Raw genomic sequence first — 13,074 nt, 5'->3', positions numbered from 1 at the left:
TTAGAATTTAAGGTCTAATAGAAGATCAAACAATTTTGATCGTCTCAGTATGATTATGTTAGAATAATATTTTAAATAATTAACTTTAACTATATCATTTGATGAAATTTTGATGAGTACAAGTGCATAAACATGTATTAGAAGCATAAGGCATATTCCAAGAATAAACTTCTCCACTTTCCAATTTTCTCAAGGTTTCTGTATTTTTTTCAATTTTCTCAAAGTTTCTGTATCTCTTTTCAATTTTCTCAAAGTTTCTGTATCTCTTCTCCTTTGTTCACTTAAATGGATTTGAGAGAGAGTGATTCAGTAGATTTGAAAGGATTTGAAGATAAATTGTTGTTGGTGTATATTTGAGTGAATTTGAAGACAAATGAGAATAAATTTAGAAGCAACGTTTATGAGAATTAGTGTAGAATTTGATTGATGTCACATATTAAAAAAATTTACTTCCAAATCCACTATCACCTACCTCCAAATCCACTCAAATAAACAACAACAAAAATTATTTTTAAATCCTCTCAAATTCATTCAATCACTCTCCCACAAATTCATTCAAGTGAACAAAACATTTATGTTCATGACCCTAGAGAATCTCTCAAACAACCTAGCCAGTTTTCTTATGCTAAAATTCCAATATTGAAAATAGCTAATATTTAAAATGCCATGAATCTCTAATAATGTTATTTCAATAAATTTGATATTCTTATAATCATTATTAGCTTGGTGATTTCTATCAAACCCTATTTTATTTGTAAGTTGAGATGTCGTTGATCGGAAGCCATAACATTGTTTATTTTTTTTATTAGTAAGAGGAGAACCTTTGAACATGGGGTTGAACAGAAAGGTTTAGTGCTTCTGGTCCACCATGTTCTTCTCCTTTTCAATTTCCAACTTATCTCATCCATCAATTGTGGTCGTTGATACCTTATAAATCTTCCTTAACAAATTTTTCTTATATTCTACAATTATTTTCTAAGAAGCAATCAAACATTGCTCCCTGTCGCCGCGTATGTAACCTTTTGTCTCTTTTCTCAAGGATTTTAATTTCAGTCGCCAAAACCATTTGCTCCATACTGTCCATCCAATGTCAAAATATCTACTTTGTTTGGTAATTGGTTTATTAATCAGACAACATCATTCAGCTTCGATTTCAGTACTTAATCTTAAACAAATGCTTAGGATGGAAACGGTCGGACACAACTAATATCTACTTATAATCAATCTGGAAAAAAAAATTTGTTCGTTATTCATGGATATCTACTTAAAAAATATCTACGAGTAAATACTCACAAATATTTAGAAAAATATATTTTTATAAATTATTAAAATAAAATTTAAATAAAATTACAAAAAATATAATATAAATTAAATTTAACTTTAGTTAAATTTAATTTTATAAAATATAAACTAATGTTAAATTTAATTAAATTTAATTTAAAAAATATAAACTAAAAACTATAAATTAAAATTTTTTTTTTATTTTTTTCAAATAGTGGATATTTAATATAATATCCTACCCAACCTGTTTATGAATAAATATTAAAATATTTACTATCCGTAATGTGGAAAGTAAATATTTGCGAATACTAATTCTTAAATCACTAGTTTTATCCGCAGATTTACGTGAAATTTTTCATCCTATAAGTACTAATAAACTTTTTCCATATATTTGTTCTAAAAAAATTTATGCTGTGAACCTTTATTGTGCGGAAATTAAAAATAAGTTATTTTTATTAAAAGTTTCACGTTAACTAAAAGTAAAATCAAATTACACAATATATTAAATAAGTATAAATTTTATTTTATATGTTAATTTTGTTTTATATGTTAATTTTGTAATATTAAATTAAATTAAAATTTATTAACATATATCATAGGTTAGAATTTATTTTGGTGAAATTTCTTATTTATTAGATTTACTGCATGGGTTGGATCCATCTAAACTTTATGTTAAAGTTGTGTTAAGCATATTTAAAATTTATTGTTATGTCTATTGTTTGACTTATGTATCAATAATAAGATTAAATAAAATATCCAAAAAGTATAAAGCATCATATTTCCACTTTATAATATATAACATATTCTGTTTCATATTTCCTGTCAGTTAATATTTTACGTATGTGCAGAAATAATAATATATGTTGATTAATGGTAGGTCTAAATTTGTTATATCCAACTTAGTCATTCAATGAGAGTTAATTCTTAAAAATCAAGCATCATTCTCATTATAAGTTTATATGTAGTTTTGTTAAGTTCTTAATTATTTTTAAAAAAATATTTTAGGATCTGAGTTAAATAAGACTGCGTTTTTAATATTTTGTTTCTTCAAATATCTTTTATCAACCTTTTTTTTTTCTCACACTTTCTTGATAATTTAGTGTGAAAAAACCTTATAAATTAATCAGATACAAAACCACAAAATTTTTTTATAAACCAAAATCCATCAAATTAATTTTTATTGTATTTTACTATAACTTCTCATAATAAAAAAAAATTATATTTTATTGAATCAAATTTAAATCTATCGGAACTCACGTAATTAAATGAATTCAGTCCATTGAGAGTTATATCTCAACTTTTTTGCAAATAAGTAAAACCAGAAATGAGAGAGTTAATTATTAGAATAATGATATTTGACAATATTTATTAAAATATTATAAAAAAATATTATCAAAATATTATTATTTTACTTATTATGTTTAAACGACATATATACGTTGGAAGTGAATGTCAATAAAAAAATAACAGAACCTTCTCTTGAATCTTAAATAACATCCGTAGAATTTGGAGAATTTGTTCTTGGTTTGTATATAACCGCATAATTGGATTCTAAAGTAATGTTGTGGCTACATTTCCTTACATGCACTTGTCTTATTATGAGAGCCAAAAGGAAGCTGGTTTTAGCGTTAGTTGCTTCTTCAGTGCATCCAAGGGTTCACAATTAATTAAAAACCTTTTATTTGTATAAAGTTTAAACCCTAATTACCAAAAATAACAACAAAAGATTATTGTTCTTCGTATGAGAAAACGTATAGCATTATTATAAGTAGAGATATCAAAATTAGTTAAAACTTGCAAATTAACTTTCAATTTACTACAAGTTTAAGTTGGATTAAATTAAAAGAATTATAAATTTCGACACGAAAAAAAAATAAATTCACTTCATTAAGAATTTCACTTATTCAGGTTAAACTCGTTTAGAGTTAAATTGCTTCACCAATCCATCATAAACTTTAAATATTAAATTTTATTAAAAAAACAAAAACCCTAAATGCTCTTGTCTCTAAATTTATTTGATTTGTATTGTATTTTTGTGATTTTAGATTGTATTTGAAATTTAATATAATTTTAGATCATATTTAAATTAAACTTTTTTTCATATTTTAATTAGAAATGTATCTTGAGATTGAAGAAAAAAAAAATTGTAACTAAATCAACAATGAGAATCATTAGATGTAAGATAGGTGTGAGTATGTCTTAATATAATTTTTAATATAAAAAATAAACAATACACTGATTTATGCAAGAAAACGATTTAATAGTAAAGATTTGTTTGTAACTAATAAAGAAAATAAATATTAAATTACTTTATTATATAATAATGTGATACATTATTTTCGACATATATAACTATAAATACGTAAAAAGTAATTTTAGTTATAAACTTTTTATTAGGAATAATTTTAATCAATTTTTCACAAATCAATAAAATATATTACCGTTCTTACTAGTTATATAAGCAGAACTTATATTACAAATTTATTTTGTAAGATTAATTATTAAACTTTAACCCATTTTTTAATATATGATCAGAGTTTATTCAAGCTTATTAGATATACAAATATTTAATCTCATACACAAAATATACGTATTTAAACATTGAGTTAAACTTAATGCAATTATTTATAACAATGTGTTTTATATAATTGAAATAATCTCTAAAATATTTTAAATTTGTGCATGTAACGGAATTATTTTATTAAAATTTATTTAAAAAAAGTAAAAATTATTTTATACGATTAAAAATAATTTAAGTGTAAGTACAAGTCTTATATTAATTAGAAATTATATATAAAAAAGACACATAAATCTAATATTTTGTGATTTTTTTATTAAAAATAGTGTTAATTTAAATTTTTTTTATTACAAGTAATGTTAATTTGTTATGTAAATCGAACTTTATATATATATATATATATATATATATATATATATATATATATGTATATATATCATATACTTTAAAAAGAATAAAATATTCTTATATTTTGGTTTCAATAAAAAGTTTTTTCATGTCAAACGTTCCTTCAAATTATTAATTTTTATTCTTTTTTGGATTGATTCTTGTTTATTTCATTATATTTAAAAAAACATGAGATGTATTAGGTTAAAGTTATATATATTAAGTTAAATATACCTCTAGTTTTTTAGAACAGAGTGATTTCCATGTCTAGGGTTTCTTTATCTTCTTTACTTGGTAATCTGTCTCTCTTTTCTGTGCTGTCTTTCTCTGGTCCCTTCAATTTACTTCTATACCTTCTTAATTTAAGTGCTTTCTCACTAACACCAAAAAGCTTCTTTAACCTCGTTTTTCACTCTAGCTATGTTTGCCCATCACACCAACCAACTTGCCAACACCATTGCTTTTTAAGAATTTCCAAACATGGTTAAACCAACATTTTCATAGGTAATAAGTTGATTGTTCCAGTCCATCAAAGGTGGTCGTGATGATGATGATGAGTGACCATTTCAAGTTTTTATATTTCAAGTATTAAAACACTTGATAGCGTCACTTCCTCATTTTAGTATATTTTATTTTCGTTTTGTATACAAGTTTGGCTCTTTCATTGTGTTATATCACTACTAATACATTTTTTATTCTTAAATTTATGCATGAGATTAATCTGTATATGCATTTCTATAGTCACCTAAAAAACTTTATAACTATTTGAAATTGTTTAGCTGAAATTTTATAACTTGATTAACAAAATTAATTTTGGTACTCCATTTTTTTTAAATAAAGAAAAATAACATTAATGAACCATACATATTCTACATTAAATATTATATCACTATGTTTACTAAATATAAACCTGCAGTTAACCTAATTTAATAAATAAGTTGAAGTTATGGTAACAAATTAATTTATTTTTGAAAAACAAACGAATAAGTTATAATTGGTGACTAAATTTGGAGCAGAAATCGAGAGAATATTAATTAGGCTAACATTTTTCATTCTTCGTCCATGTTTATTTGGTATGCTAATCTGGTAGATTCTTTAAACTCTATTCACGGTAATAAAAGCTTACATTTTTATAATTTTTATTCGCACTTCAATTTTTTACATTATAAACTTTTTTAGTTATTAGGTGTTGTTCTTAATACTTAAGATCTTACATAAAATCAAAATTTTTAATTTTAATGTTTTTATAAGACTTAGGTTTCAAAATTAAGATCTTTGACTTTCAAGATGTTCTTACAAATTTTTAATTATAAAAAAATAAACAAAAACTTACCTATCTTTCTCAAAAATATAGAAGAGTGGAAATTATTAGTTTTGTTTGGATAATAAAACCAACGTCCTTATATTTCATCTCATTTCGTCTATAAATTAAACAGAAATGGAAATATTATTGGTGTGAAAGTTAAGAGACTAGCTGCACACCAACTTCAAAATTTATGATAATGGTACTTGGTAAGTGGCCTGTATTTAAGAGAACGTTTATATTAGACACTAAAATAAAATAAATGAAAATTGTTGATTAGGTTCTTTAAGTTCAAGCATTATCTATGTATAGTTGCATCCAAACAAATTGGAATCGATATTTTCATACAAAGTTTTGAATTTAATTAAGAGAAAAAGGTTTTCTGAATTAAAAGTTATTGTTCTAACATTAAGTATGTTGAATTAGTATTATTAAACTTAATCATTGCATCAAAAATAGTTTTCACATTAAGTTTCATCACAATTTAACTTTAAAAACGATATTAAGAGATTTGTATTTGACGCTGACTTCTAAAAGATTTAAAATTATTAAATGTATTAGAACAAGTTTCAATAAAGTCTAAATAGAATTAAAGTTCATTTTTGAACTCACTTTTCCATTTTCTTCACTCAAGGTTGAAGGAGCAAATGTTCATATTTGAAACCTCTTTTTCATTTTCATAGACGACACTAATATTGAGACCTGAGTCTAGTAAAATATCATTATTAGAGTCAATCACCACCTAGAAGATATTGTCCTTTTTGAAACTTATATGACCTCATCTTATACATTATCTTCTTTAGAGTATGAAACTTTGTCACAATTTTATTTTTAAAAGAAATCTTAAAAAGTTAAAGAAGGAATGAAAAGTAATTACAAAGACCTTTCATTCCTCATAGATCTTGAGCGAAAGTTTGTTACAATGTACACAGCTTAAAAATTGACACAAAAAAAAGTAAAAATACATTTTTCTCTCTTACCTTTTTATATGCCTTTTAATTACAAAATTATGATGAAACTAACTATGTTATCTCAACTAACTTAAAATCGAAAATAAAAAAGGTGTGAAAAATGAATTCTAATTTTCCTTAATTATTCTATTAGGTAAACCATAACAATTACAATATTTTGACGTAAAATCATCGTAATAAGATATATCTTGTACTTAACACTTATATAGAAAAAACTAAAACATTTTAAAATTGTTTCAGTAAGGTTGAGATCCTTAACCCAAAGCATTCAAAGTTGTCCGCTCCATCATCCAGTTGCGCTATTCTCTCTTTTCTCCTTGTCCTAGCCGCGGGGAGAGTGTATGCAGAAGACACTCTAACGCTCAAGTGAGTGATTTACTCTATAAATTTTATAATAAGAATGAGTAATCAGAGTTAAAATTACCTGCGTTTTTTCATAAGAGATATATTTATAAATATTTTAATAAGCTTATCATTAGGTTTGACTCATTAATCATCAATAAATTGCTATTATTTTCCTTAACTGCCTAGGTATTATTGTCCAGATTAATTACCAGTTAATGACTCTTATGGATTGGTAGGTTCCCTACTAGATGGTCGACCACTCGATCCACGATCATACAGTACAAAATTGTTTTAAAATTACTATACAACATTGTCATATTCATTAAATACAAAATATTCAATACATTAATATTTCAAAAGTGTTGACTTTGTCAATAACATATAAGCAATTAATTTTTATTCAATACTTCTATAAATATGTAATTAAAATTTTAGTAATTTCAGAGTTTATAGTATAATCTCACATGTATAAATGAATTAACATGAAGCTGATTAATTAGTGCTTTAAATTTATACACTAAGTACGTAAATTCTAAATGCATGTTTTAAAGTCTGCATATACACATACTTTCTGCATAATGAAAATAACCGAAACAATGCCATTTTTTTTATGAATTTCCAGAGAGACTACAGATAAAAGAAACATTTCCTCCATAATGATTTACCACACTAAGCATTTAATGGAAGAATAATGCAGAATTTTTTATGTTATTGGAGTGTGATTATATTTTTAACAGAAGATAAAAGCATGGTAAAAAAGTGTATTACTAGTTATTCTTTGTTGTATGAGAAGTGGTTGAAGAAGAGAAATCAGCATATTCCAATAGCGGGAATTTGGATAACGACAGATACCCTATGGTGAGTTGATGCCATGGTTTCTCTGCCTCTATAAATTCATAGCTTCTCTGTGTTTTTTGCTAAGAGAAAACTGAGCAATAATGGGTGTAAACTTTAACAGAGTAGAGGACATAGCATGCAACAATGGCTGCAGCATGAAGATCCAAAGTGATACAGAAATGGCAATGCCAGTGCCAGCCATGGAAATCCACAAGGTTCAGCTGCCACCAGAACGAACCACCTTGCAGAAACTGAGACACAGACTCTCTGAGATCTTCTTCCCAGATGACCCTCTTCACAGGTTCAAGAACCAAACTTGCTTCATGAAACTTCTCCTTGCTCTCCAATACCTCTTCCCCATTTTCCAATGGGCCCCTCTCTACAACCTTTCTCTTCTCCGCTCTGACATGATCTCAGGTCTCACCATTGCAAGCCTCGCCATTCCTCAGGTCTCACTTTTTTTCTATCTAGCAGTATTCAAAAGTTATTACATGATCAAAAGTCAAACAGGGTTGGACGAGTTTTCTGAATGGAAAACTTTGTTTCATGTCAGAGTTTATACAGACCATGTAGTCTGGAACTGAATTACCTGACAAACAATCTTCACGCAACATGTAACCGAGTTTTATTAAATTTTGTCTTGAAAATTGAAAAGCTCTGTGGAGTGTCATGTGAAGAGTTTCTGAGATCATTGATAAGGGGCTATTTTGGATTGTGTAATGATTCATAATACTTGGTGCATGTTTCTTAGAAGTATGTTTAAGTTTGAGTTTTTTGTGTGCAGGGTATCAGCTATGCTAAGCTAGCAAACTTGCCACCCATTCTTGGATTATGTCAGTACCCTTTGTTTGTGCATGTCATTGAGTTCTTGTGGTAGTAGATGTGTATATGATCAATGATGATGTGTGAGTAATGTTTCAAGTGGTGTGAATATTGTGCAGATTCTAGTTTTGTGCCTCCGTTGATATATTCCTTGCTTGGGAGTTCTAGACATCTGGGTGTTGGTCCAGTTTCAATTGCATCTTTAGTCATGGGATCAATGTTAACAGAGACAATATCTTATACTCAAGATCCTATTCTCTATCTCAAAATGGCTTTCACTGCCACTTTTTTTGCTGGTTTGTTCCAATCTTCTCTGGGTATATTAAGGTATTAAATCATGGTTTAGCTTTTAATTGTGGATTTTTTCACTTAAATTTAATATATCAACTTCAAGGGATATATGGCTTATGGTGAATGATATTTGGCTAGCAGTATTTTATGACTGATAAAAGCCTTTGATGATCCTTTCAGGTTAGGCTTTGTGATTGATTTTCTCTCAAAGGCAACTCTGGTAGGTTTCATGGCTGGTGCAGCGATTATTGTGTCACTGCAGCAGCTGAAAGGGTTGCTTGGAATAGTTCATTTCACCAACAAGATGCAAATAACGCCTGTGCTTATCTCTGTTTTCAAGCAAAGAGAAGAGGTAAAGTTGGATACTGATACTTTATTCTAGTTTTACTCCGATTTTGTAATAATATAAGTTCAAATGGAAATACTATTTTTTAAAAGGACGGCCACAAGTTTTTTTTTTTATATATATATTGCAGTTACTGTTTTTCATATTTTAAATGGTTGGCAAAGTAAAGCAGCTTTGAAACAAAACAAAATAAAATCCCCACCGTAAAGCATTCTGATAGCACTGATTCTGTTTTAAGAAATAAGCATTGACACTATCATTGAATTGAGATTGGTAATTGAAAACCAGTTATTCGTGTGTGTATATATATATAAATATATGTATATATATTCTCTTCTTTGACTTTTATATTAAGGATTAGATTCCAACTATTTATTAAACTAAAACTTTCTTCCTTCTAATCATATCATGAAAGGAAAAATGGAATGAATAGCTAGGCAATTAAGGGATTCGATTCAAGGAATTGAGGTTAAGTTTATTTCTCCAAACTGTTTCTAAATTCTTCTTGGGTTAAGGTTCTTTCTTCATTTCACGTTAGTGTGAAATTCGGTCGAACGGAGATGCTACATGCAGAAAACATTCTCGTACTAAAGTTAGCACATGCCGATGATATTAACAATAAATGTGAAATCAACGTAACCAATTATTAGAATATCACAAACGTTTACTTATAGAATTTGGGATGAACTTCTGATCAGTACTGACTTAATTACGGCTCAAACAGTAATAGTCTAGCTTAAGATTAATATAATTATCCTTAACACTAATTCTATTTTAGTTGACCGGCTGACATGAGACCATAGGCTGGTTGATTGCCTGGTTTTTGGACTGATCGGACCGTTATACTGTACAAGTTCTAAATGAAAATTAAATTTCATATTGGTCCCAGTAAGTGTGATTATGTATATGCTCACTGAATTTTTTGAGCAACTTGTGCAGTGGTCATGGCAAAACCTTCTGCTGGGATTCAGTTTCCTGCTATTCCTGTTGACAACAAGGCACATTGTAAGATTCTATATCTCGAATGCACATATACATAGATGACTACTCTTTGTTCTAAGACAATTCAGCTACTTTTTGGGATCTGAAAATTCATAATGATTGCAACAGAGCTTGAGGAAGCCAAAATTATTCTGGGTTTCAGCAGCTGCCCCGTTGATATCAGTCATTCTGTCAACCATTTTAGTATTTCTTCTGAGAAATAAGGCCCATAAAATTGCCATTGTAAGAAAGCATACTTCTCCTTCTATTTTTTTGAACAAACATGCTCAAATGTTATTTTCGTTCCTAATAATGTTCATCCTTTTCTCTGTCAGATCGGTGAATTGCCAAAAGGACTGAATCCACCATCATCAAACATGTTATACTTCAATGGTCCTTATTTGGCTCTTGCTCTCAAAACAGGACTTGTCACTGGGATTTTGTCTCTCACTGTAAGTTGTCCCAAACTGAGAAACATAATGGCCACAGAAAATATTAAGGAAATTGCAAATTGCATGTTGTAAACAACATGGTCCTCTCCTTACACACAAACAATACACCATATAACTAAACTGCTATTATCTTCTGTTTCAGGAAGGAATTGCAGTGGGAAGAACATTTGCTGCACTGAAGAACTACCAGGTGGATGGAAACAAAGAAATGATGGCCATTGGTCTTATGAACATAGCTGGTTCTTGTTCTTCATGCTATGTCACAACAGGTAATGATTCTTCTGTCATTTGACCACGTCACTGACAACTTACCAGTAGTTAAGTTATTGAAGAGGTGGAATTTTTTGAGAAAACGTCCATTCTGACATTAAAATAAATTTGCAGGGTCATTTTCTCGATCAGCTGTTAACTTCAATGCTGGGGCAGAGACAGCAGTATCAAATATAATCATGGCATCGGCTGTTCTTGTGACCCTTTTGTTTCTGATGCCGCTGTTCTATTACACACCGAATGTAGTCTTAGGAGCCATTATAATCACTGCTGTTGTAGGGCTAATAGATTATCAAGCTGCATATAAATTGTGGAAGGTTGACAAGCTTGACTTCTTGGCCTGCTTGTGCTCCTTTTTCGGTGTTCTGTTCATTTCAGTGCCTCTTGGCCTTGGAATAGCGGTAAGCTAGGAATACTTTAATCTGTTTCTTGTTATTAGAAACCTAAAATACATGTTGTGTTGATGCTATGTGATTAATATAACTGGGTTGGCCAAAATCTTTAGGTGGGAATATCAGTCTTCAAGATCTTGCTTCATGTCTCTAGGCCAAACACACTGGTTTTGGGGAATATACCGGGGACGCCAATATTCCACAACCTAAACCAATATAGAGAAGCTTTGAGGATTCCTTCGTTTATCATTTTGGCTGTTGAGTCTCCCATCTACTTTGCTAATTCAACGTACCTGCAAGAAAGGTTAGATAAAGCGACATATGGATTGTCAGATTTTTTTTTTAAATGATTCTTTCACACACATAAATTTTCTACATTCATTTCACACTGCTTTTTCTTGTTTTACTTTCTTCTTTTTCGAAAAAGGGCAATGGTTACACTCATTTGACATGATTTTTATAGAATAAACATTCTGTTGACACACCTAAATATTTTACATGCATTTGATCCTATCTTTACTTATTTTTTATTCTCTTCTTTCTTGAGACAATACAAAAATTTACACTTTTTTAACCATTTTACTCTTATAACCTGTGTCAAATAAATGTAAAAATTTGTCATAGTATCATTACTCATTTTTATAATAGAAAAATAAGAAATAATGTGTCAAATGAGTGTAGAAGTGTGTCAAAGTATATTTTCTCTTCGAAAAAATATAAAACTTTACACTATTATGATCATTTTAACTTTTCATTACATGTCAAATGAATGTAAAAGTGTGTCATGGTACATTACACTCTTTTTAGAGGCAATTTCTAAGGAGTAAAGATTCTTTGACACATCTAAATATTTTACATTCATTTGACACTACTCTTATTCAATTTTTATTCTCTTCTTTCTTGAAACAATACAAAAGTTTACACTTTTTTGACTATTTTACCATTGTAACCTGTGTCAAAATAAAAGTAAAAGTATGTCATAGTATCATTACTCATTTCTGTGTGATCCTGAGATTCCAACCACTTGAGTGCTTTTCCTGCACTAGGATACTGAGATGGGTTCGAGAAGAGGAAGAACGAGTAAAAGCAAACAATGAAAGTACATTGAAGTGTATAATTTTGGACATGACGGGTATGCATTTCATCTGACTTGAAGTTTTTTTATTCAAGTTTTGAGATACTTTTGACTGAAAACAATAATTTCTTACTTTCTTTCTCCAGCTGTTACAGCCATAGACACAAGTGGAATCGATACTCTATGTGAACTTAGGAAGGTGCTGGACAAAAGATCACTTCAGGTATAGATACGGATCGCACCATATTACAAGGCCATAAAGACTCCATCAGTTTTATTTTAAATACTTATTTTCATAATTCGTTGGTGCAGCTTGTGTTGGCAAATCCTGTTGGGAATGTGATGGAAAAGTTGCATCAGTCAAATATTTTGGATTCCTTTGGGTTGAAAGGTGTCTATCTCACTGTTGGAGAAGCTGTGGCTGACATTTCATCTTCATGGAAAGCTCAGCCTTGAATTCCATAGATGAATTTCAGTCACAAAAGGAGAAAAAAAAAACGAGGCTCCTAACTTCTTTCAGAAACTCTCTTAACATCAAATGTTATTTTGCCTCCAAAATGGTTTACTTGGTTTTAGCAGAAACCTTGACAAACCAAGGCTTTCTGCTGTTTCAGAATAGCATCCAAGCAAAATATAGAGATGACTTTATTCCGTAGACATTGATAAATATGATAGATATTTTGAGATGAAAGAAAGAATAAAGGACGAGCATTCCAGTCTTCTCCTTTTTCCTGATATGACTATATTCTTTTTCCTTTTTCTTAACACGAATGTTAAGTTTACCCAACTCGCACTAACAAAAG

At 28.8% G+C, this 13,074-nt stretch overlaps 1 protein-coding gene across 1 annotated transcript; it reads left to right on the top strand.

Annotated features, from left to right (window-relative positions):
• Positions 1-7,720: 7,720 nt before the first annotated feature.
• On the top strand, positions 7,721-13,036 carry LOC124824079 (putative sulfate transporter 3.4). Its single transcript, XM_047296445.2, has 13 exons — positions 7,721-8,091; positions 8,427-8,475; positions 8,584-8,791; positions 8,936-9,107; positions 10,041-10,106; positions 10,212-10,325; positions 10,418-10,534; positions 10,677-10,803; positions 10,919-11,205; positions 11,310-11,500; positions 12,243-12,328; positions 12,418-12,494; positions 12,584-13,036. The coding sequence occupies exons 1-13, from the start codon at positions 7,744-7,746 to the stop codon at positions 12,725-12,727; spliced, it is 1,986 nt and encodes a 661-aa protein (XP_047152401.1). The 5' UTR covers positions 7,721-7,743; the 3' UTR covers positions 12,728-13,036.
• Positions 13,037-13,074: the final 38 nt, after the last annotated feature.

The sequence above is a fragment of the Vigna umbellata genome, chromosome 11 (assembly GCF_029865625.1).
Source record: "Vigna umbellata cultivar VRB3 chromosome 11, Vumbellata_1.0, whole genome shotgun sequence".
In the NCBI taxonomy this organism is placed as follows: domain Eukaryota; kingdom Viridiplantae; phylum Streptophyta; class Magnoliopsida; order Fabales; family Fabaceae; genus Vigna; species Vigna umbellata.
This window is presented reverse-complemented; position numbering and strand designations above follow the sequence as displayed.